This window comes from Labeo rohita, chromosome 16 (genome assembly GCF_022985175.1).
Source record: "Labeo rohita strain BAU-BD-2019 chromosome 16, IGBB_LRoh.1.0, whole genome shotgun sequence".
NCBI lineage: Eukaryota > Metazoa > Chordata > Actinopteri > Cypriniformes > Cyprinidae > Labeo > Labeo rohita.
The window spans coordinates 5387278-5414307 of NC_066884.1; the positions used below are offsets into that span (position 1 = coordinate 5387278).

The window sequence follows — 27030 nt, forward strand, 5'->3', positions numbered from 1 at the left end:
CCAAATGAAGTTCCTAATAATGGATATTACTAATCAAAAATTAAGTTTTGATATATTTACAGTAGGAATTTTACAAAATATCTTCATGGAATATGATCGTTACTTAATTTCCTAATGATTTTTGGCATAAAAGAAAAATCTATAATTTTGACCCATACTATGTATTTTTGGCTATTGCTACAAATTTACCCCAGCGACTTAAGACTGGTTTTGTGGTCCAGGGTCACATATGTAAGTGTCAAATATTACCTTTGAAAACAAAGTTGTAGGCCTCATCAGACCCCATATTGTCTCTCATGTAAGCATATATATAATTCATATATGATTGCAAAAAGCCAAGCTGGACACATCAATTAATATTCCAAGTCATAAATCAAAAGCTAATCATTAAATTCATATTTATTATATTGTTTATTGAATAATGATGATTCATAAATGTTCCCTGTGCATTTTCAAACTCTGATGTTAATACAGTTTTATTTCCTTTTTTGTTGTTGTTGTTGTTGTTGTTAGACATTTTGCAAACTGCATTTGAAATTCATTGTGGAAAAAAAAAAAACAATTTAGACATTTTCCATACATAGTTGAAAAAAGCTTTAATTCTTATTGGAAAATGACATGCTCTATATTTTTAATATTGTGGTAACAGCACCAACTGATAATACCTGCAGCATCAGCATTCATTTATGAAAATACAAATCAACACATTTCTTACAAATGCTTTATATATAGATTTTAATAGCACAAAATATTAAATTAGTGCTGATTAGTCTTAAATAATAACAATAAGTTCTTTGCCATATCTTTATTAGGCATGTTGAATAAATCAAATTAAAAACCAAGTGTGGATGAACATGTAAATCAAAAAATGTTCTTTCCACCATCTTATGCAAATAAAATGAAGAAGTTATTTCTAGCTTGTTGTATTCTTCATTGGACCAAAGTGTATGTTAAATGAATTAAAAAAAAAAAAGGAAAGTTTGGCATGACATTTCATAAATAGCACAAACAAAAATCTCCTACTGAGATGGAACATTTGACATTAAAGTTAATTAAAATTGACATTAATCCTTGTCAAACCTGACAAACATTAAAATGCCTTTTAATTGTTACATAATATTTAACAATACAAATATGGTTATGTCAGTCAATGAAATGGATTTCCTTTTAATTTTCTTTCTTAATGATAGCCCTATTGTACAAGCTGAATTCACAACTCTATTAGGCCCCTTGTGAAGTCCTTCAATCCAGAATGTTCTTTCACAGGTTCTTACAGCAGGCCTTCTTTTCTTCCTGTGCGTCTTCTGCTGAAGCTTTAGGCTGGGATAATGTCACAGCATTGATAGAGCCTCGGGTCACTTCTTTGCTGCTTACCTTTTTATGGATTTCTGAAAGAAAGAGATCAAATAATGACAGCCTTATTATGATAATGAAGCCAAGTGCTTACAAGCCTGACTGAAGAGGAGAAACCCAGAGGGCAGGAACACATGTAAAGTACATGTAAATACAGTTTGATGTGTTCAGAATAAACAGACCTGTAAGCACAGTGTTGAACGCTGCCTCAACATTTATTGACTCCAAAGCAGAGGTTTCCATAAACAGAAGACCATTCTTTTCTATAAAAAAAGATGTTAAATCAGGATTAACTTTGATGAAATCAGCATTTTGCTAAATGATACACACTGTATACACTCTAAGAGACATTTGTAAAAATACTGCCGTGTACTATGAAGGGACATTCTGTACTCATTTTTGTTTTCAGGTGTTTAACCCTTATTTTGAATTATGCCTTGTATTGTGTACTGTTTCGGGGTGTAAGGAAATGAAAATGTTTTTTTCTTGCAATGCAGTTTCTCTATAAATAGACTGGAAATGTAAAATGTATATTCATTTACATTTTTGTTAACTTTAAAACGATGCAATGGACTGCAAAAATCAAAATACAGGTGAAACACCTTCAAAGTTCCCTCATAATAATACCGTACATTATGCCTGATTTACAGTCATTTTTATTGATTTTCGTTAGAGTGAAGGTAATTTTTTATTTTCATGTCTGGATGTTTATATGGGTTTATAGTGGCTTGTTTTACTGTCACAAGTACATAGATTATAAAAACAAATTAATGTAAAACATAAATTTACTATCAAAAATGATATGAAACTAACTAAGAAATGATGAAAACTAACAGTTTAGTTAACCTTTTAAAATGTAGTCAAACAAAAATGTAATAATTACTTTTATTTTTAATAAATAAACATTATTTTTCAATTAAAACATGGATGAAGCATTTTAATATTCCTTAAAAATAATGTTATTATTATTACTTTAAGAAGTGCGTTCTGCTGTGCAATAGTAATACATATAATTTTCATAATTTCTCAGGTTAGAAATAACATTTATTTTGGCAGATTGTAGTGAAAACCTTTGAGTTTTTGTTTTAATAAATTGTATTATTATTATTAGTAGTAGTATTCTTAAATGTTGTTGGCATTATTATTACTTAAAAACGTACATGCTACTGTAATACAATATTGTTACAATTTGTTCAAGTTAGGCGTAACTTTTATTTTGAAGGTTTGTCATGAAGACTTTTGAATTTCTGTGTAAATTTTGTGAAAACTGGTATAAAACTGTCTTCAGTAATGACCTGCAAAGTCCTTCGCATCCTCCATGGGAACAGACCGAACCGCTGCCAGGTCTGTTTTGTTGCCCACAAGCATCACTACGATATGCGGATCTGCGTGATCGTAGAGCTCCTTCAGCCAGCGCTCGGCACTTTCATACGTCAAGTGCTTTGAAATGTCATAGACTAGTAGAGCTCCAACCGCTCCTCGATAATATCTGAAATACAGGGAAACAGATCACACCAGATCAGATGACTCCATTTACTTTCTTTTTCGAGTGAACGGAACAGTGTCATAAAACATGATGTCATAAGCAAGATTACGTAATGAAGATTTAGAACAATAGTTGAGAAATGAATTGTATAGCAACGGGTGGTGAAACATGATGTGCTACATTTCTCAATTTGCTAACGAATAGATGAATGACAATTTACATACAGTCAGTAATGTACTTGCATGTAAACATGTTCGAAGTGAGCCACTTAAAGGGACAAATCATCTAAAATTCTGTCATCATCTCATCACCCGGCTGCTCTGCTACATATAATGGAAGTGGATGGTGGCCATGATTTTACAGAGAATTATGACTTAAATATTGATCGGTTCCTCACATAAATCCACTGCATGGCTGATGTAATTATATAACACACTTACATTTGAAAGTTTGGGGTCAGTACGGTGTTTTGAAAGAAAGCAATATTTTTATTCAGCAATGATGCTGTAAGATGTATTTTTTTAACTTTCTATTCAGGAAAGAATCCTAAAAAAATATATAATAGGAAATGTTTCAAATCAGCATATTAGAATGATTTCTGAAGGATCATGTGACACTGAAGACTGGAGTAATGATGCTGAAAATTCAGCTTTGCATCAGAGGAATATATTACATAATAAGTTATATTCAAATACAAAACAGTTATTTTAAATTGTAATAATATTTTGCAATTTTACTGTTCTTATTTTAAAATTTCTTGACCAAATAAATGCAGCCTTGGTGAGCATCAGAGGCTTCTTTCAAAAATATATATATATATATAAAAAAAAAAAAAAACATACCAACCCCAACAGCAGTGTATATAATGTAACTAAGAAATAAAAATAATTAACTACAGTAAAATAAATTAGATAAAATACATTTATTTTTATTTGAGCTCACAGCTATAGTAACCATTCCCTTTTATAAAAGAGACGTTATGTTCCACAGAAGCAATAAAAACACAACATCTAACTAAGTAATTGACATTTTTGGGGAACTACTGGCATATTTGCTTGTTTAGCACCACCATTTGTCAGGTACTTCACACCAAGTAAAACTCACGCAGAAGTGATGGCCCGGTACCGCTCCAGTCCGGCAGTGTCCCAGATCTGAGCTTTGATGGTGAGACCGTTTAGCTGCACAGTTCTTGTGCTGAACTCCACTCCGATGGTTGTCCGGCTGTCATGATTAAACTCATTCTTGGTGAACCGTGACAGCAAGTTGCTCTTGCCAACGCCAGATTCTCCAATAAGAACCACTGCAACAAAACAAAACCCATTATGCAATTGGCTACAATGTCATGTTTGTTGTCTTGGACTTTTGTGGCAAGTAACTCTTCAACAACAGCATAAAGACGAAACATGTTCTATACAATCACAAATCTGCATCCTTATTACAAAACTGTCTTGTTGTTTATTGCAACTCAAGACAGGAGCAGGTCTAATCCTAATATTCTGTCAAAACAAACCAACAGTGGATGAACAGTACGTCCCAGTACAACACTCCTTATGAAAACCCAAGTAATTGCAGGTGCAAACAAGAATGACTCAAACATGTCAGGAGTAAAAACAACACTCCACCCATGCAGGACTGTTATGACATTTCTAGGATTGGAGATAATTTATCATATTATGTCAGGAGAGGGGGGTAATAGGGAAGCCTATAAGAAGTATTAAAGAAATAGCTCACCCAAAAAATAAACATTTCAGAGAGAAATTTTAGCATTACATCACTTGCTCATAAATAGATCCTTTGCAGTGAATGGGTGCCGGCAGAATAAGAGTCCAAACAGCTGAACACTAAAAACATTACAAAAAATCCACACAACTAGATCAGCTGCCATCATGTGAAGTGCAAGCAGCGTGTTTGGTAGAAACAAATCCATCAAGGCGTTTTAAACGTTAAACCTTTGCTTCTGGCTAAAATACAAGTCTATAATCCATAATAACTTTTCCTCCAGTGAATACTTCCATCTTCTTTTGTCTCAAAATCCACCCACATATATGTCTACAACGGTTTAGGACCGTTCTCACTTGTACACGATGCTTGATCTGTGCATATTTGTCTTCTGATTCAGACAAGGCAACTTTTTCACTGAAGAAAGCAATATTATGGATGGAAAACTAAATATTTTAGCCAGAAGCAACTGTTTTAAGTTAAAAAAACAAACAAAAAAAAACACTGCTTTTCACTTCCCAAGATGTCAACTGATGGACTGGAGTGGTGTGGATTGCTTGTGGATTATTGTGATGTTTTTATCAGCTGTTTGGACTCCCATTCTGACGGCACCCATTCACTCCATTGGTGAGCGAGGGATGTGATGCTAAGTTTCTCCAAATCTGTTCAGATGAAGAAACAAAGTCATCTACATCTTGGATGGCCTGAGTGTGAGTAAATGTTCATCCGTTTACCTCATGAACAAATATCTGTGTGCAATGTTTGATATTTTAATGTAATATCCGAATAAAGCACCAGCACAGGTGGTAAACATATTAAAGCTGGCCCTTTAAATGATTATGATCTTGGATGCTTTAAATTGTTCACTTAAAAGACTTCCTGTACTTATTGCTTCAGTTAAACTGTTATGAAACCAAACACAAAACACAGGTCATTTTAAGTAGTCTTTGTGGTTTGGTGTTGTTTGAGGAATGCTCTAACGGATCATAGTTTCACAATGGCCTTCAACAGGTACAACTATTTCCCCTCCCCTACTTAGTAACTTAATGTAATCTTGTGTAAACAAACCCTTGTTGTCATGGAAATCAGATTTTAACCAACCTATAGGACTCAAATTCTTTTTTGTTAAACTCAGAGCTTTACAAAAGGAGGAATTTAATTGCACAAGTAACTTTTAATAAATTAACGCTTTATATATTTTTGTATAACAATTTCTTTAATGACTTTAATGAGAAAATACCAACCATTCCTCTATAACTACTGCAAACAGTACAATGAATGCTTGCTAACTAAACACCATCTAAAATACTTTAAAGCTCTATCAGAGATCGTTTAATATGCATGATAACTCAATCTATATAGAAGTGTCAAATCTTACCTTTGAAAACAAAGTTGTAGGCCTCATCAGACCCCATACTGTCTCTCATGTAAGCAGATCTTCCTTTACTAATCTAGATTAGTGCTGCATGAGTCAAAATCCCAAAAAATTCCAAGGAGAACCAAGAATGAAAGTTCTCCCTCTCTGTGCTACAGCGGCTGACCTGAAATAGCAGAAAAATACTAAGTAGTATAAATGAAACCCCACCGTTTATTGTGGACAGTTCAGATGTTTGTACAAGGAACTAGCCCTGTTATTTAGCCTGGCAGTTCCGCTATCAAATGTGCCATACCTGGGGGAAGGTGGGCGTGACTTTAGGTGCGCTCAAGTCAGGTCAAACAGGTAGGGCAAGCGCAGGTGCAGTCATATGAAACTAGGTGCAATAGTGCACCTGTTCAGCCAATGAAAAGACGACATACACACCATATGCAACCAATCGTTTTTTAAGCAGTTTCGACCAAGATCAGGAAGGCGTTTGCCATGGAAGAGCCCCTCCCGTGGTGCATATTTTGGATTACATGGTTAATTATTGCTTAAACACAAACATTATTCAGAGTTTCTGCAGGTTTTAGAAAGATAGATAAAGTTAAGGCATTTTAAGACCAAGTAAACAAAATATAAGGAATAAACTGAATGGAAAACAAAACATCATTGCAGTCTCTAAATGTAAATGCTTTCGCTTCCAACCTCTAGTGTATGAAAATAACTTTTACTGTACCATCACACTATAAAAAGTGATGTTCTTCATTAGTATTTTTGTCTGTTTTCCAGTACAAATGTTTAATGAGTTTTAAATCAAGATGCATTTACTTTATAAGCAAAATGACATAAAAATAAGAAGTCTTTTTTATGACAAATGGATCAAAATATAGCGAGTTTTTGATTAAAACAAGAACAAACATCTGCTAACAGGCTTTAAAAAGCAACTTAATTCAAAGAGGAAAACTAATCTGTTCTTGTTTTAAGCATAAACTCACTTAATTTACTTCATCTTTTTTGCATCTAAGGTAGATGTATTTGTACTGGAAAACAAAAACAATACAAAAGGAAGATTTTTTTTTTTTTTTTTTACATTGCATGCAACATTTAATGCCAAGAGTTTATGAATTCAAGATTTTCTGCTCTGATTTAAGATCTTTTATGGCTTTAATTTGTTATAGCGTGACTTTAAGACCTATTTAAAACGATACAGAAACCCTGATTATAACTAAGACCAAGTGATATTTCACACAATTTTCAGCTGTTTTCATTAAAGCATCAATTTTTGTGCTTCAAAGGTAAAACAACAACGTGTAACAAAAAGAGAAATTTATTTTATATTGTTGACACTTGATACAGCCTGATCACTGACTGCAAAAATCCTGAGACATAAAGAAAAGATAATAAAAAGGGGAAATGCAGTTCAAATGTAATTATTAATGTTTATGCAAAGCATTATTTTGGGTCTAATAGCCACACAATTTGATATAGGAATCATACAGAGTACGCAAATAAATAAAGCCAGAGATAATATATTATAAAGGCCAAGATCTTCAGAAGTTTCAATGTACACAAATACACAAAAGTACATCCTACGACGCCGCCACTTGCGTTAGTGGCTCCTCAAGGTACTGCACTAAAGCTTCAGCCTGTGAACACAACAAACAATTATGATGATGATGATTTGTCATGTAAATGCTATGTGAATTTTTCTCTTTGTAATTTAATTTAATATAATTTAATATAAAGGTATACACCACATCCCACCTTGGCTTTAAGCATCCCGAAGCCTACTGTCTCCTTGGCATACATGCAAAGCAACAAATTTGCAACACGTGTAATGGCCACCCTGCCCTCCTGCAATGAGAAAATGCAGCATGTTATAAAGAAAAACTATTGTAGAACAATAAAGTAGTTCATCACGCTAGTATTATTTCTGACATGCTTTGTAAATCCACACATGGCCTATAGCAGGCGTGGCGAACTCCGGTCCTGGAGAGCTGCAGCCCTGCAGAGTTCAACTCCAACCCTAATTAAAACTCACCTGTCTGTAGCTTTCTAGTAACCCTTCAGACTTTGATTAGGGTTAAAGCAAAACTCTGCAGGGCTGCATCTCTCCAGGACTGACTTAGCCACCTCTGGCCTATAGCATCTGCTGTGATGAATTTGTGCATATCTTGTATAATGCATATGTTATCACATGTCAAAGATTAGCATACACAATCATTTACTATAACACAACTGTACAATTTCATTCCTACCATACAGTCCATCAGAATGAATTTCAGTTTGTCCTCATTAAAGGCCTGGTGTCCGTTTTTGTCGTAAGCCGCCCAGATGTTGCTGGCAATGGCTGCAGTGACTCTTGCATCGGTGTCTCCATATCCAGAATATGCCAATAGAGAGCCTTCATTATTTAATAACCTAAAATACAACAAAAACACTTTATATATATGTCTTTGAGCTGTGAAGTGGCCAAAAAATTAAAATCAATAACAAATGGCATATGCGAACTAAATTTGTCAGAAATAATCTTACAGTTTTCATCATTTTTACTCAATGCACACTAGTTTATTAAAAGTGAACTGGTATTTGGGTGATTTTTAGCTGATGAGGCCAGTTCTCCTTGAGTTCACTCAGATAAACATTAAACAACAAACTTATTTTTGTGTCATTATTTGCTTGAAAGGTGTATGTGTGCTATATTTCTTTAAAATAATGACATTTGATTTGTTTTGTAATATAACGGGAAGACATTTCGATACTTTTAAGTTTGGCTCAAGTGACTAATCACGTTTGGAGCTTCTGTTTGAATATGACATTGTTAATGATTTAACATGCAAGATAACGTTACTCATCAAAACCCAAATACCTTAATTTTAATTGAACAGAGCATGTTAATAACAAACGTACAACATATTGTTTACCAATTTATCTGTCAGCTAAAGCTACTGATGAACAAAGACTGAATTTCGTATACTCACAGCGTGCTTTGTACGCCACTGGTGTTTGCTTGACTGAGTACTTGTGTTAATGCTTTAGGACGCAACATAATTTAAAGGAAAACTACGATTATATTAATACAAGTTTAAAATTTACGCGAGATTATAGCAAGAACTTCCAGCAGCCCAACAAGAACATCAGCTGACTTCTAACTTCCGCTCTGATGATTCATGGGAAATGTAGTGTCACGGAAGTGCCTACGAACTACAAAAACGTGGCCTAGATCAATGAACGTAACATGGATGATTTATTGATTTGTTTTTTGGAATCATTAAAACAAAAGAAGTACAAAACCAGCGTTATATTTGTTGGATAAGAAATTAAAAAAGTTCTCATTTGTCATTTTGAGGCGGAAACAAAACTTATAGGCTACTTTTACGTTTTGGAGCGCAAACTAATACCTTTAAAGCTTCTCTCTTATATACTAGAGATACATAAATGCGTTATAAAACCACAAATAACGCTACTTAATAGTACTTCTGTTTTGTCGGTCCGACACGATTTCTACAGTATAAACCGCTAGTGTTGATAGCGTCTTTTTAATGTTACTGTTAATTTATTTTTTAACCATGTTTACATATTTATAAATGTATGTAGAAACAAAAAAAAAAAACTTTTGAGACTTAACCACCTTTTGTTTTGACCTTCGTTTGGGAGGTAAGGACAACAACCCTTAGGTTAAGGAAGCTTAACTTCAATTTTCAACTCGTTCACCCTCCTAAGTCAATTCCTGTTTACAATATGCACTATTATATATAAATTACATTTACTGGCTTTTTTTTTTGTTTTATATGTATCCTTTAATGTCCATAGAACCTTTCCAATGCACTAAATCTTATTTTGGAAAAAAAGGTTCTTCAAATGATAGAATGTTCTTTACAACAGAAAAAAACTGTTTATTTTAAGAATTGTTAACTGAAAGCTTTTTTGAGGAACCCATAATGGGATTTCTACACCTGGCCTCCCTTTTGAACCTTGATTTTTAAAAAAATTTCCAGACTTTAACCAAGTCAGTCCCATAATTTTTAAAAGAATCTTTTTTTTAAAGAGTTGTTTATAGTAATTGCACCAACAAAAAGCAAATTTTACAACTGAGCATATCAAAACCAACTACAGGATTCACCATGTTTCCAATCCTGGTTTTCAAATCTCATATTATGCACTCTCAAGCAAATGACCAATAAATTATGTTTTAAAAAGTTAAGGTATCTAGCTAAAGCAATCCTAATGTCTAAAGCTTTGTGGTTGCGGAACTAAATGGTTATGTAACTTATCAACAAAAACAATTGACTTGTGTGAGACCTCCACGTTAATTAGACAATAATTAAAAATGTTGCAGTGATAAGATAATTTGATCATGCAAAACTTCTTAAACTAAAATTGCCTGGTCATGCAGCTCAATAATGCAAAGATCAAAAAAACAATTGATTTAAAGACAAAATCAGATGTTAGAAGGAACTACAAACCAAGATGAATGTAGGTTTCTGTAATGTAATTCAAGTAGAATAAAGAATAGATTATGGACGTGCAGCAAAAAAAAAAAGTTTAACACATTTTAAATTCACAATAAAACTCGGTTAGTTCCATTAGACGGCTGTTGGTTAGCAATGAGAGAAGCTAACATCACTATCATGCTGTAACCCGTTTTTGTTTTTTGTTGCCAGAGCAAGTTGAGGATGATGTATTCATTACACAATACAACTGGTTCCAGGCACTAGAGTACTTCTATGTCAAAGCATAAAGATATGGTCGAAACAAATGGTGTTTGCGTTCGCCACTGCTTGTTAAGCTGAGAAATATTTTATTGATGCTTTGTTACAACCTTACCCATATGACAAGCCTTTACTGTCAATTCATGTACACTCCTCACAAAGGCAAACGACTAAAGAGATGACTTAATCTTTTCCAAATCTCATCTCCACAACTCATTCCTTTCTAAAATAGCTGAAGTGTAAGCGATCAGAGTCAAGGTGTTATAGTGCTCCAACATGTTCATGTCTATTAGATTTCGATTAACACATCAAAATGTCAAGGAACGCTCAAATCAACGTCAACTGAGGAGGGCGGAAAGGGAGTAAAGGGTAAGCTCTACGTTTCTGCAATAAATACTGGTTCGATCAGGCATGAATTAGGAGAAACAGAGAGAAATTAAGGAAACCAAGCATTTTTCACAGAAGACAAGAATCCCTCTGGGCCTCGGAATTCAAGCGTATGGATTTTATTCCCCTAACCACCGAGTAGTGCCTCAGGTGAGTGTGTTCTAATTGTAAGGAATGGTAACTTAAACTTGGTTCAGCAAATGTAAGCTTTGTCCCATCTTACTAGTGATGAGGGGTTAGTGTGACGTCATTCCACGGCGATTCTGGTTTGTTTGTTATTTTTTTGGTTCAAGGAAACAAATTTGAAACCCTCATTGCTTATGATTCACAGATCGACTGATCGAAGCAACAAAACAAAACAAAACAAAAAAAAAAAAAAAAAAAAAAAAAAAAAAAAAAAAACACGATTGGAGTAATTGGAATTCTGTCTATGTAGGGCTTGTCAGATTTTATGTGATGAGGACTATGTTTGCTTCTTGTCTCCCTTCACACGCTCTCAGTTGATGGAATTAGGAAGGCTGAGAGCCGAGCAGTCTTTCGATGGCGGCGTTGATGTCACCCCCGGTGGCGATGAGGGCCTGAAGGTTGGCTTCCCTGTTGATGAAGCCCATGGCACTCAGCTGCTCCAGCTGTTGCTGGAAACGCACTTCCGGAGTCTGAGTCTGCAAAGCGAGGTGAAAAGAAGTGAGTATAATCAAATATACAAAGCATACTAAGTGTTTCCCACAATATTTGGTGATACACCTTCCAGAATAAAATGTTGCACATTTTAAATTCTGCTCCAAAAAGTCTCTGCACTGACTTGTAGCTGGACTCGAAACCTCTTTTTAGTTGTTATAGTGTATCACTCACTGGTTTTCACTGGTATTTATTGTTGTTATACTCTAATAGTTTTATTATTAGTAGTAGAAAGTTAGTAATATATTATTGTATTACAATTGCACTGTTAAACAAGTGAAAAATCATTATCTGTAATAAGCATATTTTACTTTACAACAGCGAAACCCTTGAGCAGTCATCTTGGTGTAAACCTGCCAGTTCGGTCAAAACAGGTTCACAAATGAGTCTCATTACAAATCTGGTGAAATGCTGTAATCATCTGGCCACAAAAAATGTGGATCACAAGCTGATCATGAGCAAACTGCATGACTTGGTTTGAAACACTTCTGCCTTTTGCAATTTCATATGGGCACTATGACATATTCTGCATTTGATTTTTAATTCACTTGACAGATGCTTTGCCAAAGGAATGGCACAAAGCACACTGTCAATAACATTTTGTGGTCATGAGAATGCAAAATATTTGTGTGTCTTTAAGAAAATGTGCTGGGACAGATCAATATAGAATATAGAATGTGTTATAACCAAAAAAAAAAAAAAAAAAAAAAAAAAAAAAACAAACTTAAGTACCGATGCATTCCCTCCAGCAAACATCTGTAGCATCTGTTGCATGAGCTGCTGCTGGGCGGTGTTTGTTCCAGCAGCAGGGGTGGGGATGGGGGTGGGGGCGGGGCCCTGGCCTGAGGGCGGAGGGTTCTCAGGGGTCACATTCACCCCTGTGGGCAGTGGGGCACCAGGGATACCAGCAGCCATCCCACCAGGTATCAGACTAGGAAGAGACAAGACACATTTAATTGGGAAAGTGCAGATGTTGTTTTGATTATGGGATCTGTCAAATAATTTACAAAACGATAAGACAAATCCATTTAAGCATGTGTGCACTAATCTAGAGGAAGCTGTGTTTACTTGACGACAAAGCCAAGAGGGAAATAACTAGTAGAAAGAGGATGTGTTCTTTAGGGTTTATCACTCTGTAGAGAACGAAGTAGCTAAGCAATATAAACCTCACAATAAACTCAAAACTTCAAATGCTTAAAATGCTTCAAAATATCCATTTCAAAATTAAAAACATAACAGTGCTGCTAATTCTTACAGAAAGCATGATACATTACCATTCAAAACTTAAATGAAGCAAAGATGCATTAAACTGACCAAAAGTGACAGTAAAGACTTTTGTAATGTTACAAAAAAGTTATTTTAAATGATACAATTATTTCAAATAAACAGTTCTTTTGAACTTTCTATTCAAAAAATCCTGAGAGAAAAAAAAAAAAAAAGCATTTGCAGCAAAACTATTATAGTGTTTTTCAACACTGGTAATAAGAAATGTTTAGAATGATTTCTGAATGAACCACTGAAGACTGCAGTAACTAATGAAAAAAAAAAAAAAAAAAAAAAAAATATATATATATATACATCTCACAAATAGAAAACCCTTCTTTTAAATTGTAATATTATTTAAAAATATTTATTCTTCATTTACTACATTTTCCATTAAATAAATTGAGCCTTGGCAAGCATAAGGAACTAATATAAATATATGAATGAGGAATTCATTTACAAAAAAAAGACATTTTTCATTGTGCATTTCAATGAATCTCAATCAAACGGCAGTTGGGTCATTTTAATTAATTAAAAATAACTCAAAAATACAGCTAACTCAAAAAAAAAAAAACATGATTTTTGAAAATGATAAAAAATATAATTTTTTTTTTCAAATAAACTCTCCATATATGTATATATATATATATATCTCAAATTATTCGAAATTTGTGTGTGTGTGTACATGGTGGTTGACAAACAGAACTGCACCTGGGCATGAGACCAGGGGCTTCGGTTTGAAGGGTTTGCAGTCCCTCCTGGATCTGCATTAGGGCTCGCATGGCTCGAGGATTTGTCATGACAGAAAGGGCTTCCGGGTTCTGCATCTGCAAGTGAATCAGAAAAACAAGTCAGTTAGCACATAAAAATAAATGAAACCTATATCCCAAAAACATAACCTACAACAATTCCAACTAGACACACCTGCTGTAAAAACACAGGTAACTGCGCTCTCATTTGCTCCTGCAGCTGTGGATTTCCGGCAAAGAGAGGGTTGTTCATCAATACCTGAAAAAATGTTTCGATTTTAGAACATATTAATAACGCAACAATTAAATTAAGTAAATTAAAACTTCTATGAATAATGAACTTTTGGGAATGATGGTATTGCTACCTGTGAGGCAATATCAGGATTCTGGGCCAGGGACTGCATCATGGTGCGCATATAAGGTGCAGAAAGCATGTTCTGCATGAGCTGAGGGTTTTCAGAGATCTGTTGCATTAGGCTCTGCATGCCAGGACTGTTAAACATACCTAAACGCAAACCAGAAAAAAATAGTAAATAAATAAAATACATAAATCTGAGACCTTAAGTAATTCTACACCGAGATATAAACCCTTTTATGCAGTATTTAACTAGAACGCACACATACATACATATACATATACATATATATATATATATATATATATATATACACACACACACACACACTATATATATTAACTAAACAAATAATCTGTGCACTTAAACTACCCGCTTGCTTCTGCTAGAAAATATCATCCAAAAAAAAAACAACAAAAAAAACAACAATGGACCTGGTTTACAAATGTTTACATAAAAGGCCATTACCGTTTCCAAGGCTAGAGGAGCTGATGCCCAGAGGGTTGGACACACTGGGTGTGGTTGAGCTTGTGGTGGAGCTGGTGGTGGTAGCCGTCCCAGAGGTGGTGGTGGCGGCAGTGTCAGGGGGACCCCAGGGATTTGGCAGGGGCTCTCGGTTTTCTGTCCTGGAGGGCTGCGTTCCAGGGTTATCAGTATTTCCACCCAATGCCGAGAAGGGGTTATTTCCAAACTGTGCAAAAGATGATGCAATATAACATTTAATGTTGCCAATTTAAATAAGTTTTAAGGCTAGGCTTTGGATTTGACCAATTCAGTAACATTTTTGTTAAAATTACAATATTTTCAAATTATAAATATAAATTATACATATTTCAAAATAAATACATCTCTCTAATCAATTAATTTATCTAACCTGTTCACGTGCAGCACTAAACATGGGCTCTTGAATATCTGTGTACATCCTCCGAAGAGCATTGTAACCCCCGGGAATACTCTCGAGGTTGCTAAGCGCCCGGTCCTGGTTACGCATCATCTCTTGCATCATGGCTGGGTTTCGTGCCAACTCCATTGTCTTAACAAGCAAAAAAAGAATGTTAATAAAAACAAATCAGTTCCTTAAATAATGCACAACTTTTAAAGGGGCTAGTTAGAACTTTCCGAAGACAAAATATAACAGCACACTCACTCAAGCATTTTACTACTGCAAACAAATCAAGCGAAATTAACTTGGACGTGTACTACAGCATGAAAATATACAAGAACATACCTGTCTCATGAGCTCTGGGTTATTGAGCATGTGTGAAATCTCTGGGTTGCGCTCCATTAGTTGCTGCATCTGTGGGTTGGCCACTATCATCTGCCTCATCAGGTCAGGGTTAGACATCATGCTCTGCACAAGCGGGTTCTCCATGATCTGAGACAGCATCTCAGGGTTGGACATGAGCTGCCGCTGCATCTGTTGCTGAAGCTCCATGAAGTTGGCAGATCCCATACCAAGGTTAGCCAGGCCCGAGAGGTCACCAAACCCAGCTGAAAACACACAAGGAGAAGCAGCATAAGACAAAAGCAAAATAAAATAGCAGCAGCTATTCGCACTAAGTGTAAATAGCGATAGATGAATTCTTTTTACACTTTGTTATAATATCAGTTTTCTGCTGTTTATACTAATTGCAAACAGTGACAATTATTTGTACCTTAGTATTGTAGTACATTATAAAACAGTATTCAATAACGTATTGAGTGTGAATTATAACTTTAATTCAAATTATTAAATGGATGCCACCTTATTAAGACAATAAAGCACTCCCTACCCTAACTGACACTTAATTTTTTACTTGTTGATCATTTCCTTCAATTTGATCAAAAATAAATGCCTTGCCAATGTGATAAGACATTTAAAAAGAGAGGGAAAAAACGTTTGTCCAAACGCGGATTCAAACTCGGGTCAATCGCGTCAAAATTACTATGGCACACATTTTACCATCTTCCCAAAGAAGCTGATATTTTATGATCGTATTTTGTAATGTTGACTAGGCCAATCGCACATTGGTGGACAGAAATAGAGTAAATAGCCTCTGCCAACAAGACGGGCTATTTGCACTTACTGTAAATAGACACTGAAATAAAATGACAGAAACGTTTTAAAAATAACAAAATACTATATTAGGATTAACAACGTTTGTCTTTCAAACAATTATTTGTAGAAGAACCAATTTAGAAAACTAAAATTAACCAGTAAACTTAAATACTGCATGGCAACATTGCAACACAACAAAATATTGTAAAACTACATTGAAAAGCAGACAATGTGTCAAACCACAATGTATATATATAATATTTTGAAAGTTTTGTTTAATTTTAGGTACATTGTCACAAGTTGTCATCATTTTTTTTAGTTTGTTTTTTAATATTTATTTTATCATAAATATTTCAGTTTTACTTTTCAATATACTTCAGTACAGCAACATTTATCTTCATTTAAGTTTCTGGCATAATATATATATATATATATATATATATATATATATATATATAAAATTTTAGTTCAATTATCAAAAAAAGAAAAAAAAAGTTAGTTGTAGTTAACAACAACAAAACTGGTTGCAACACAAAACACCAACAATATTTTGGAATATGAGACAATGGGCTGACATCTAATATAAACAAACTTAAAAACATTACTCACCTAGTATATTAGGTGGCTGTGTCGGGGTTGGGGACGGCCCACTGCCCTGGGGTGTGCCCAGGTTACCGGCCGGGCTGGGGTTAGCGGTTCCAGTGGCGTTGCCCTGCGATGGTCCAGGGCCAGAAGAGGCAGAGGTCTGCGAACTACCACCACCTGAAGTCCTACAAACACAAACCACTTTATAAGTGAGCCATCCATAATAAACCTGCTTTATCCTACAACACATAATGGCTTTGCATATTAAAACACCAGTTGTGTTTTGACCCTAAAAGCAGGTCCTCTTACTTTTGTGCTGTTTTGATGACCAGGTGAACCGTGAGCCCGTCTTTAATGCCATGCTGACCAAGCGTGTCTCCATCCTTCAGGATCTTACCAGCAAAAATCAGAACCAACTGGTCCTGCTTCGCCTTAAATCTTTTGGAAATTTCCTCTTTAAACTGTTAAGAGGGCAAAAACATCCGAGTTGTGGTGAAATCCGATCAATAAAACCTTACTTGTGTGCAACATCACAGCGCCTTTTATTAAATCTGATCTCGTAAACATCACCATTAACCAGCAACTAGTCAAACGAACTGACATAAGTACTGCTAGCATCATCTTTAAAGGAAATGCTATCTAACATGTTGTTTAATTTATCTGTATATTTTTAAAATCATCAATACAAAGCAAAACAGAAAGAGCGCGACCTAAGATGACACACTAGAATCTTCTACCAGAGCAGGCCGTTTCTTTAACGACAACAACGAGTAAGAAACCCTCACTTCACACGCGTTTTAAAAACCTCAAACAGTGAATAAGATGCTCAAAATAACCTCATTTAAGTAATAACAAAAGTGGGAGTCTTTCTAAACACCCCCAGCGATGAATTTCGGCTTTGGACTGTTCGTCGTCAATCGTTAGCTCTCCGGCTAAAGCTGTTAGCCGCTGGTGTAACGAACGCTCGGGTGATACAAACAACAAGAAACCGCGAATAAATCACCTGTGCGACAGATGAATCCTCAGCGATGGCTATTTCTTCTTTATCCTTCGGTGTTTTGACGGTGACCTTAATGATAGTCGCGCTAGCGGCGGCATTTTCCTCAGTGTTCGTCTCCACGGCAGGATCCGTGCCGCTATTCTCCGCCATCTTTACTCTTCTTTTACTTCATTACATCATCGCACCAACAAGCAGCGGGGAAAAGTGGTGCAAACGCCGATTGTTCCACAGCGCCATCTGGCAGCGTGGAGTGTCATCGACGTCACTTACTGCTCTCACTGTATACAGGTGCTGGTCATATAATTAGAATATCTTCAAAAAGTTGATTTATTTCACTAATTCCATTCGAGAAGTGAAACTTGTATAATGTATACATTCATTCCACACAGACTGATGTATTTCAAGTGTTAATTTCTTTTCATTTTGATGACTATAACTGACAACTAATGAAAACCCCAAATTCAGTATCTCAGAAAATTAGAATATTGTGAAAAGGTTCAGTATTGAAGACACCTGGTGCCACACTCTAATCAGCTAATTAACTCAAAACACCTGCAAAGGCCTTTAAATGGTCTCTCAGTCTAGTTCTGCAGGTTACACAATCATGGGGAAGACTGCTGATTTGACAGTTGTCCAAAAGACGATCGTTGACACCTTGCACAAGGAGGGCAAGACACAAAAGGTCATTGCAAAAGAGGCTGGCTGTTCACAGAGCTCTGTGTCCAAGCACATTAATTTTCAATATACATGCTGCCCCTTGGTAATATTATTAGAAAACACGGGATTAGTTTCCATTGTTATGCTGATGATACTCAACTATATATCTCAACAAGACCAGATGACACTTCTGAATTATCGAAGTTAACAGAGTGTGTTAAACATGTAAAAGATTGGATGACCAACAATTTTCTGCTATTAAATTCAGATAAGACAGAGATATTACTTTTTGGACCTAAAAACAATACACAGAATCTTTTGACTTACAATTTACAACTAGACGGATGTACTGTTACTTCCACTACAGTCAAAAGCCTGGGTGTTATATTAGACAGCAGCTTGTCTTTTGAAAATCATATTTCTCATGTTACAAAAACAGCATTCTTCCATATTAGAAATATTGCCAAGCACCCAAACACCCAAACTCTGGAACAGCCTTCCTGATAACGTTCGGGGTTCAGACACACTCTCTCTGTTTAAATCTAGATTAAAGACACATCTTTTTAGCCAAGCGTTCAAATAATGCATCTCATAAACTTTTCCTGCAGCTATATCTGATCAAATGTTCATTATTAATCTTTTAGCTCTGGTTTAACAAACCTTCCTTTTCCTAGTTTGAACAGCAGCTACGCTAGTTATGTTCCTGTTTGTTCTCTGTTTTTGCCATGGGATTGACATCCCATGGTAACTAGGAATTCACAAGCTCCAGTGTGGATCCAGAACACTTAAGAAGAGATGATGCCAATCCCACAGAGGACTTCAGATGATGCCAACCCTGAAAACATACGAATTCTGCTACTAATTTATAGTGTTCTTTGTCTGTTTGATTACGTCATTAATTGATCTTTACCACACATCTCTGCCATATGTACATCAAGCTACTACTACATATATTGTAAAAATGTCAATTTGGTGTAAAGCTGCTTTGCAACGACTGGAGAGAATTGTGAAACAAAACCCATTCAAAAATGTGGGGGAGATTCACAAAGAGTGGACTGTAGCTGGAGTCGGTGCTTCAAGAACCACTACGCACAGACGTATGCAAGACATGGGTTTCAGCCGTCGCATTCCTTGTGTCAAGCCACTCTTTAACAACAGACAGCGTCAGAAGCGTCTCGCCTGGGCTAAGGACTGGACTGCTGCTGACTGGTCCGAAGTTATGTTCTCTGATGAAAGTAAATTTTGTATTTCCTTTGGAAATCAGGGTCCCAGAGTCTGGAGGAAGAGAGGAGAGGCACAGAATCCACGTTGCTTGAGGTCCAGTGTAAAGTTTCCACAGTCAGTGATGGTTTGGGGTGCCACTTCATCTGCTGGTGTTGGTCCACTGTGTTTTCTGAGGTCCAAGGTCAACGCAGCTGTATGCCAGGACGTTTTAGAGCACTTCATGCTTCCTGCTGCTGACCAACTTTATGGAGATGCAGATTTCATTTTCCAACAGGACTTGGCACCTGCACACAGTGCCAAAGCTACCAGTACCTGGTTTAAGGACCATGGTATCCCTGTTCTTAATTGGCCAGCAAACTCTCCTGACCTTAACCCCATAGAAAATCTATGGGGTATTGTGAAGAGGAAGATGCGATATGCCAGACCCAACAATGCAGAAGAGCTGAAGGCCACTATCAGAGCAACCTGGGCTCTCATAACACCTGAGCAGTGCCACAGACTGATTGACTTCATGCCACACCGCATTGCTGCAGTAATTCAGGCAAAAGGAGCCCCAACTAAGTATTGAGTGCTGTACATGCTCATACTTTTCATGTTCATAGTTTTCAGTTGGCCAAGATTTCTAAAAATCCTTTCTTTGTATTGGTCTTAAGTAATATTCTAATTTTTTTGAGATACTGAATTTAGGGTTTTCATTAGTTGTCAGTTATATTCATCAAAATTAAAAGAAATAAACACTTGAAATATATCAGTCTGTGTGGAATGAATGTATACATTATACAAGTTTCACTTCTTGAATGGAATTAGTGAAATAAATCAAGTTTTTGAAGATATTCTAATTATATGACCAGCACCTGTATAGCTGGGTAGTAACTAATTACATGTAATCTGGATTATGTAATCAGATTCCAAAAATTAAGTAATTAGAGTATATTACAATTTTAACGCTCATAATCAGATTACAGTTACTTGTTTACAAATGACATGATTACATATAAACACAATGGAAATAAAATATTTCTGTTTAGCGTTCAAGAGTTCAAATAATTTTATTTTACATTTCAATGATTTAATTACTCATTCCCTTTTTATCAACTCACAAACCCACTGCAGTTCTTATATTATGCCAAGTTTGGGAAACCCTGGTTTAATGTAATGTTTAATGCAGTTTATGAAAAAATGGAATACATTTCTCTTTTTTTTTTGTCACACTATTTTATATCACTTTGGTACATTTTATGGTCAATTTAAAACAAGTTTGAGACAAAGTTATCATAAAGTAATCTAAAAAGTAGTCAGAATACATTACATTAAGCATTTAAAACATTAAACACAAGATTCAAATGTTTTTTTTTGGTTTTGTTCAACAGGCTGCTCAAGAAAAGTGGGCAAATACCAGAACAAGCATACGATGACATACAAGACGCTGGAGAAGGCAAATAAACCACAAAATAAACCATTTAATTAATGTGCTGCAGCCAGACCACAAAACACTAATAGTAAGTGGATAATTTAGCTTATTTGTGAAGGTGACAAAATCAAGAAATCAGAATGAATGACTTTTTGATGCTCTTAGTATTAATTTCCACCACTTTATTTTGTGTTGGGGTCAGTCTCCCCATGTGATTTTTAAACTGCTGGAAATGCTGGTTAAACTATTTGTTTCTTAATGAATTTTTGTGAATATTTCTAATTTAGGGTCATTTATGAGCATGCAAAGTTTCAACACATAGATGTGTTTTAGAAAGTCTGTACAATTTATTATTATTATTATTATTTTTTTACAAAATCTGTACAAAGTTTTGTCAAAGTTGTATAGAAAAGCATTGACCCCATTGCTTTCCATGCCATTTGTAAAAAAAAAAAAAAAAAAAAAAAAAAATCAACATTTGTATGATAGAAAACAACACCAACAACAGAAAACCTTGTTAAACAACAGCAATACTTGTTAATATGACATACATGAAAACTTCTGAAAGTTGAGACTTAAAGTTTACTGGAAATTGAGACTTGCCTTCTGAATCATCTTTATCTAGATGAGTTTTTACAGTACTGTCAAAGGCTGTTTCTGTTGCAGCACTGAAAATAAGCAAGATAAATACATTTTATTCTATAAAAATATGTTATATAAAATATTATTTCTATAAAAATTGAAGTGAATTGTTACAGTTATTATTATTACATTATTACAGTTATTACAATTCTCACATATCTTATTTTTTGTGTCTGACAAGCTACAATAGAGCTATTCCTCTGCATTCAATGACAAAAACAAAACAATAACTTCTTAACATGTTCACAGCCAAATTATTTGCTGTGTAGAAATGTATATTTAAGCTATTTTTAAACTCGCTCAACTACAGTAAAACCAATATAGAAAAGATAGATGGCGCTGTTTACATGTGTACAGTAGTCAATCATTTACAGAAGCTTTAGATTCGTCCTGACTGAAACCTTTTGAAATCTTTCTTTTTAAGTGATTTTCAACGTTGTTGAGTGAAGTTAAGTAACATTTTGTATCAATAACAGCTTACATATTCAATTAGGCATACTAAACGTTAAATGAAGCCATGAACAATATTCCTGCTATACTTGTTTACAGTTTATAAGGAAGTCACTGCCGGGAAAAATTGAAGGACTCCTCCTTCAAAAGAAAAAAAACCCACAGAAAGTAGTGACATTTTAACTCAACTGTACTGAGAATCATAGACGTACCACACAAGGTAAGTTTAAGTTATGGTGTTTCTTAAGTTTAGAATAACAATAATTGCATATAATTAAAAACAAAACTAAAAAATAAAAAAACAAGTGCGTTAAAGATAATGGAACAGACCGTGGTTAAACAGTCTACACCACAACTTCCTTATAGGAAACATAGGTAGGTGGATTTTTGCATTGATCTTTTATGTGGGCACCTATATAAAAACTTTCATGTAGACAGCAGAACTGAAGTCAGCAATGCTGTTTTGATAATCAAACTTACCGGGTAGAACATTACATTTGCATACTATCATAAAAAGTCTATTTAAAGTGTTAAAGTTATTTTTTTCTTCCTGATATTATGATATGTACTGATATGATATGAAAACTGATTCTCCTGCAATAGTACTCATTTGCTGTTCTTATTTCATGTTATTAACAAACAGGTTTGGCCATTGTTACCTACTGGAAGGTTGAAGTACTTCACTTCCATCTGCAGCATGACTCTGACAGTGTCTCAGGGTGAAGGTTTGACGGTCATCACCGTCACCTCAAACCCAAAGAGCAAATGGCCCGTACTGTGTCAGATTCTGGGTTTTCTGTGCTACAGTCCAGTGTGTTCTGTATCTCAGGGTATGAAAGGGAAGCTGAAGGACGTCCACACAGCTTTTGGAGTGAGTCTGACATTTACATTAACTGAAAAATACCTTTCTGATATTTTCAGGTCTTGTGATTTGGATAGTTTTTTTGGATAGAACTTAAAAATAAAAATTCCATATAAGATGCTTACAACGTTTTTACGCTTCATAATGTTGCGATTTTCAGGAGCAGGATTGGAGAGTTAGATTATGTTAGTACAATGTATTAAAAAAAAAAAAACCTTATAGGGACATGGTGTTGGTGAAATGGGAAAAATTATATTTCAGTGCTTTTGCATTCACTTGCTAAACTGTTGTTTGTTATTGAAAAACTTTGCATTTACTCACCAAACTTCTGCATTCACCCAAGAAACTTTTCAGTGTTTCCACTAGAGGATAAAAATAAAAAATAATAAAACAAGGTAAAAAAAGTGACTTTTTACCTCACAGTTTAGTTTTTTCCCCCTCTCAATTCTGAATTTATATCTCATAGTTAAGGCTTTTTAGTTTATATCTGTGAGTTTGTCTTGCAATGTTTTTCTTAATTATTTTTATTTTTTCTTTTGTAGCATAAACAAAAATAAAAAAAGAACCTTGGAATTGTAAGAAAGTCAGTTTATATCTTGCAATTTAGACTTTTTCCTCAGAATTGTGAGAAAAAAATTACAAATTGTGACATAAATTGTGAGAAAAAAAGTCAGAATTGTAAGATAAAAAACTTTTTGTTCCCTGTTTTATTCCATGGCGGAAACAAGCTTCCATCATTTGTGATGAAAGACCAAAGTATCCTTTTTTTTTTTTTGAAAGTTTGAAATATAATTTTTTCTCTTATCTCATATTTTTTCCCCCAATAACCATATCACATTATGTGTAGTTTTTTGAATTTGTTAAGAGTATTTGTTTTGGAAAATTTACATTTTAGTTGCAATGTTTTGCCTGTGCAGCTAAATGTAATTTATTAAAACAATATGAAGCATTTTTAGGAACTTTGCGCAAATACTTATTTATTTTACCATTAAAAATATTTGCTTGTCTACACTGACAGCAAAAATTTAATTGGTTGACTTACAATGTCATTGTACCAATTTGGTATTTTCTAAACTACATTGTTCTCTTGTTCCATAGATTGTGCAGATGATAATTGGTGTCCTCAATATAGCGGTGGGGATTGTGTTTACATGCCTCGGGGCGTGGTATACCATGATGAGAATAGCCAATGGACCCTTTTGGCTCGGAAGTGTGGTAAGACTCAGGTCTCATTTTGGTTATTTTTAAATTTAAAAATCAGTTAACGTTGTGTAGTGCCTGTCAAAAAGTATCATTCTTTTGATGTGTTCAAAATCATAAGCACTTTTCTATTATAGTTCCTTGTAGTTGGAATTGTGTGCATTCTTACAGCGAAGTTTCCCACTTCTTGTCTGGTAAGTGTTTATCAAAGGCATTTGTGTTTTTAGTGTTTTTGACAGTTCCATTTTATACATATTTTGTTTGTGTTTACAGATGGTGATCGGGATGATTCTGAATGTAGTCAGTGCTGCGTTGGCAATTACAGCTGTTGTACTGTATTCAGTGGACCTTGCAAATGATCATACATATAATTCCTGTAAAGGCTACTATTATTCATATTATAACACGGATTCAGCTGAAGATAATTGGAAAAAAGAGACATGTCTGTATTACCAGAATCTCAGTGAGGTAATTGCCTTTCTTTTATTTAGATGATGTTAAGACTAGCTACTGCATATCGAATCGTGTTCAGGTTCTTATACAAAAAGCCCCATAAAAGTTGTCGGTATGATGTGCTTTTTTCCAGGTTTTCTGAATAGGAATAGGGAAAACATGAAAGCTGTTGTGTTTTGATTTAAGTGTGGTTGTTTGAAAAGCTTTATGGATGATTTTCCTTTAATAAGTTGACATGCTCTTTACCCACCCAGATCATCTTCAGAGGACTAGATATCATGATGATAGTGCTGTCGGTCCTTCAGCTCTGTGTGACCATCAGTTTCAGTGTTTTGACTGGAAAAGCTCTGTGCAAGAAGGATGAAGATGAAAAGGTACTGTATCATAATCAATCGATAATCAATCAGTCAAATCCACTGTGATCGTAAGAGTTTCAGAGAGCTGCTCTGTGTGCTCATGTTTGTTGTGGTTTTGCAGTCGGTGGAGGATCCAGAACGTTACAAGCCGCTCCTGGAAGACGCCACTGTTGGTGCTGCATGACAAGATAAACACTGAAAACAAAGTTGTTCTTTGTGCTTGTAATACAATGGCATTTTGTAGTGAAATGATTTAAAGCAGATCTCCTCAATCCGCAACACTATTATATTACATGTTTACTTACACGTTTTTTTTTCTTTTTATAAAAGTGTCATCACTGATCTTTTTCTCTAAACATGTAGATTAGTGGGTGTTACCTTTTATCACCTTTTTTAATTTCATTGTGATCTTTGGGACTACTTACTTAAAAATAAATTACTGCAGCATTTTGACATCAACCCTTTTCGTGTTTCATTTTTTTTACTGCTTCCCTACTAAGTCATCCTTTGTACAACAATGAAAAAACTAAAACTAATATAGATACATAAAGTTCCCAACTGTAAGAGAAACAGCAGTGTGTCAACTGCAGAAAAAGTGCCCCAAAGTTGTTTTGAACAGTATAAAAACCACTGTTGTAAATGTACAAGCAGATGGAGGCGAAAAAATGAGGTGACATGACATGGACTCAAAAGTTCAGTGTTCATTCCTAGGAGTGCAAAAATAACGGTTTCCTGCAGGTGTGCCACAATGAAAGTTAAGAAATACATACAAATACAAAAAAAAACCAAATTGACCCAAATGACAGCAGTTCCGCTCCATAACCGTTCCACAAAGCACTCAGAGTCTTCAAACAAATCTGAGAGACCATCTTTAAGGGTTACTCCACCCCAAAATGAAAATTTTGTCAGTAATCATTTACCACCACGTCGTTCCGAACTCGTAAAAGCTTCGGTCGTCTTCGGGAACACAATGTAAGATATTTTGGATAAAAAACGGGAGGTTTGTGACTGTTCCATTGACTGCCAGGTTAAATACCATTGTCAAGACCCAGAAAAGTATGAAAGACATCATCAAAATAGTCCATCTGCCATCAGTGGTTAAATTTTCTGAAGCGACGAGAATACTTTTGTGCGCAGAAACTGCGTACGCCGTTCAGTGTAAAGTCGCACCACATGGATACGTTTTCCACGCATATTTACGCTCTGATTTGAACGAAAACGGCGTATCCGCCGTTCTCGTTGCTTCAGAAAATTCTGATTGAACCACTGATGGCAGATGGACTATTTTGACGATGTCTTTTCTGGGTCTTGACAATGGTATTTACGTGGCAGTCAGTGGGACAGCCACAAACCTCCCGGTTTTCATCCAAAATATCTTAAATTGTGTTCCGAAGACGAACAAAGCTTTTACGGGTTTGGAACGACATGGGGGTAACGTTAAGTGATTACTGACAAAACTTTCATTTTGGGGTTGAGTAACCCTTTAAAAGACTAAGCCCCTCCTACTTGGACTAAACCATTCAGTAATTAAAGGTAATAAAGAAACTTAGGAAAGACACTTAATATGACAATACACAACATAAAAATTTGGAACAAAACAAACTCAATTAATTATTAATAATTAATTAAACAGCTCACCAGCCCCCCCCCTCATGCATGAGAACAATGAACTGTGCCATCTATTGGCGGGAATGATATTTTCAAAATGGTGGGCATTTTCTGTGATCGGTTTTGTTTGTTTGGGATGGGAAAATGTTTCACTACATCAGTATGTCTATTTACAATATGTAAGTTGATATATAGAAACTATAGACATTTAACCTGATTACCGGTCTTGCCTTACTTCTTAACACAACACAATCCATATATCAACACAGTGAAGTTTATGAATCATTCAATATCAAACTCAATATCAAGAAAGAAATGACATGAGGACAGGAACAACATTACATAAACATGTGACCAGTGTCACCACCTTATCTATGTTAACTGCTGCTCAGTTTGCTCAAAACAGATAGGGAAGTTTGTGCTATGACCACAGTTCTATGTCAAAGTAATAAAAGTCATAGTAAAATATGACTTTCATAAT

At 35.1% G+C, this 27030-nt stretch overlaps 4 protein-coding genes across 6 annotated transcripts; 1 reads left to right on the top strand and 3 right to left on the bottom strand.

The window, feature by feature from the left end:
* Positions 1 to 581: 581 nt before the first annotated feature.
* Positions 582 to 7084, bottom strand: rab25b (RAB25, member RAS oncogene family b). The gene is made up of 6 exons (XM_051131290.1): positions 6229 to 7084; positions 5937 to 6099; positions 3944 to 4139; positions 2649 to 2842; positions 1536 to 1616; positions 582 to 1388 (listed from the first exon to the last, which is right to left on the bottom strand). The coding sequence occupies exons 2-6, from the start codon at positions 5983 to 5985 to the stop codon at positions 1261 to 1263; spliced, it is 648 nt and encodes a 215-aa protein (XP_050987247.1). The 5' UTR covers positions 5986 to 6099; positions 6229 to 7084; the 3' UTR covers positions 582 to 1260.
* A 145-nt stretch (positions 7085 to 7229) lies between these two features.
* Positions 7230 to 9085, bottom strand: lamtor2 (late endosomal/lysosomal adaptor, MAPK and MTOR activator 2). The gene is made up of 4 exons (XM_051131291.1): positions 8900 to 9085; positions 8177 to 8339; positions 7683 to 7772; positions 7230 to 7564 (listed from the first exon to the last, which is right to left on the bottom strand). Exons 1-4 carry the CDS (start codon positions 8965 to 8967, stop codon positions 7508 to 7510), a joined length of 378 nt encoding a protein of 125 aa, XP_050987248.1. The 5' UTR covers positions 8968 to 9085; the 3' UTR covers positions 7230 to 7507.
* Positions 9086 to 10985: 1900 nt separating this feature from the next.
* On the bottom strand, positions 10986 to 17865 carry ubqln4 (ubiquilin 4). Its single transcript, XM_051131289.1, has 11 exons — positions 17690 to 17865; positions 16996 to 17147; positions 16711 to 16871; positions 15292 to 15554; positions 14938 to 15096; positions 14532 to 14754; positions 14073 to 14212; positions 13883 to 13966; positions 13670 to 13785; positions 12428 to 12626; positions 10986 to 11679 (listed from the first exon to the last, which is right to left on the bottom strand). Exons 1-11 carry the CDS (start codon positions 17834 to 17836, stop codon positions 11527 to 11529), a joined length of 1797 nt encoding a protein of 598 aa, XP_050987246.1. The 5' UTR covers positions 17837 to 17865; the 3' UTR covers positions 10986 to 11526.
* A 4109-nt stretch (positions 17866 to 21974) lies between these two features.
* On the top strand, positions 21975 to 25400 carry tmem176l.4 (transmembrane protein 176l.4). Of its 3 annotated transcripts, XM_051131691.1 has the most exons (8): positions 21975 to 22068; positions 22170 to 22290; positions 22714 to 22941; positions 24031 to 24147; positions 24270 to 24326; positions 24406 to 24600; positions 24840 to 24959; positions 25063 to 25400. In XM_051131691.1, the coding sequence occupies exons 3-8, from the start codon at positions 22768 to 22770 to the stop codon at positions 25123 to 25125; spliced, it is 726 nt and encodes a 241-aa protein (XP_050987648.1). In that variant the 5' UTR covers positions 21975 to 22068; positions 22170 to 22290; positions 22714 to 22767; the 3' UTR covers positions 25126 to 25400. The 3 variants fall into 3 exon arrangements, with proteins under 3 accessions (XP_050987648.1, XP_050987647.1, XP_050987649.1); XM_051131690.1 differs by having other exon boundaries at positions 22018 to 22290; XM_051131692.1 differs by lacking the exons at positions 21975 to 22068; positions 22170 to 22290 and adding an exon at positions 22316 to 22445.
* Positions 25401 to 27030: the final 1630 nt, after the last annotated feature.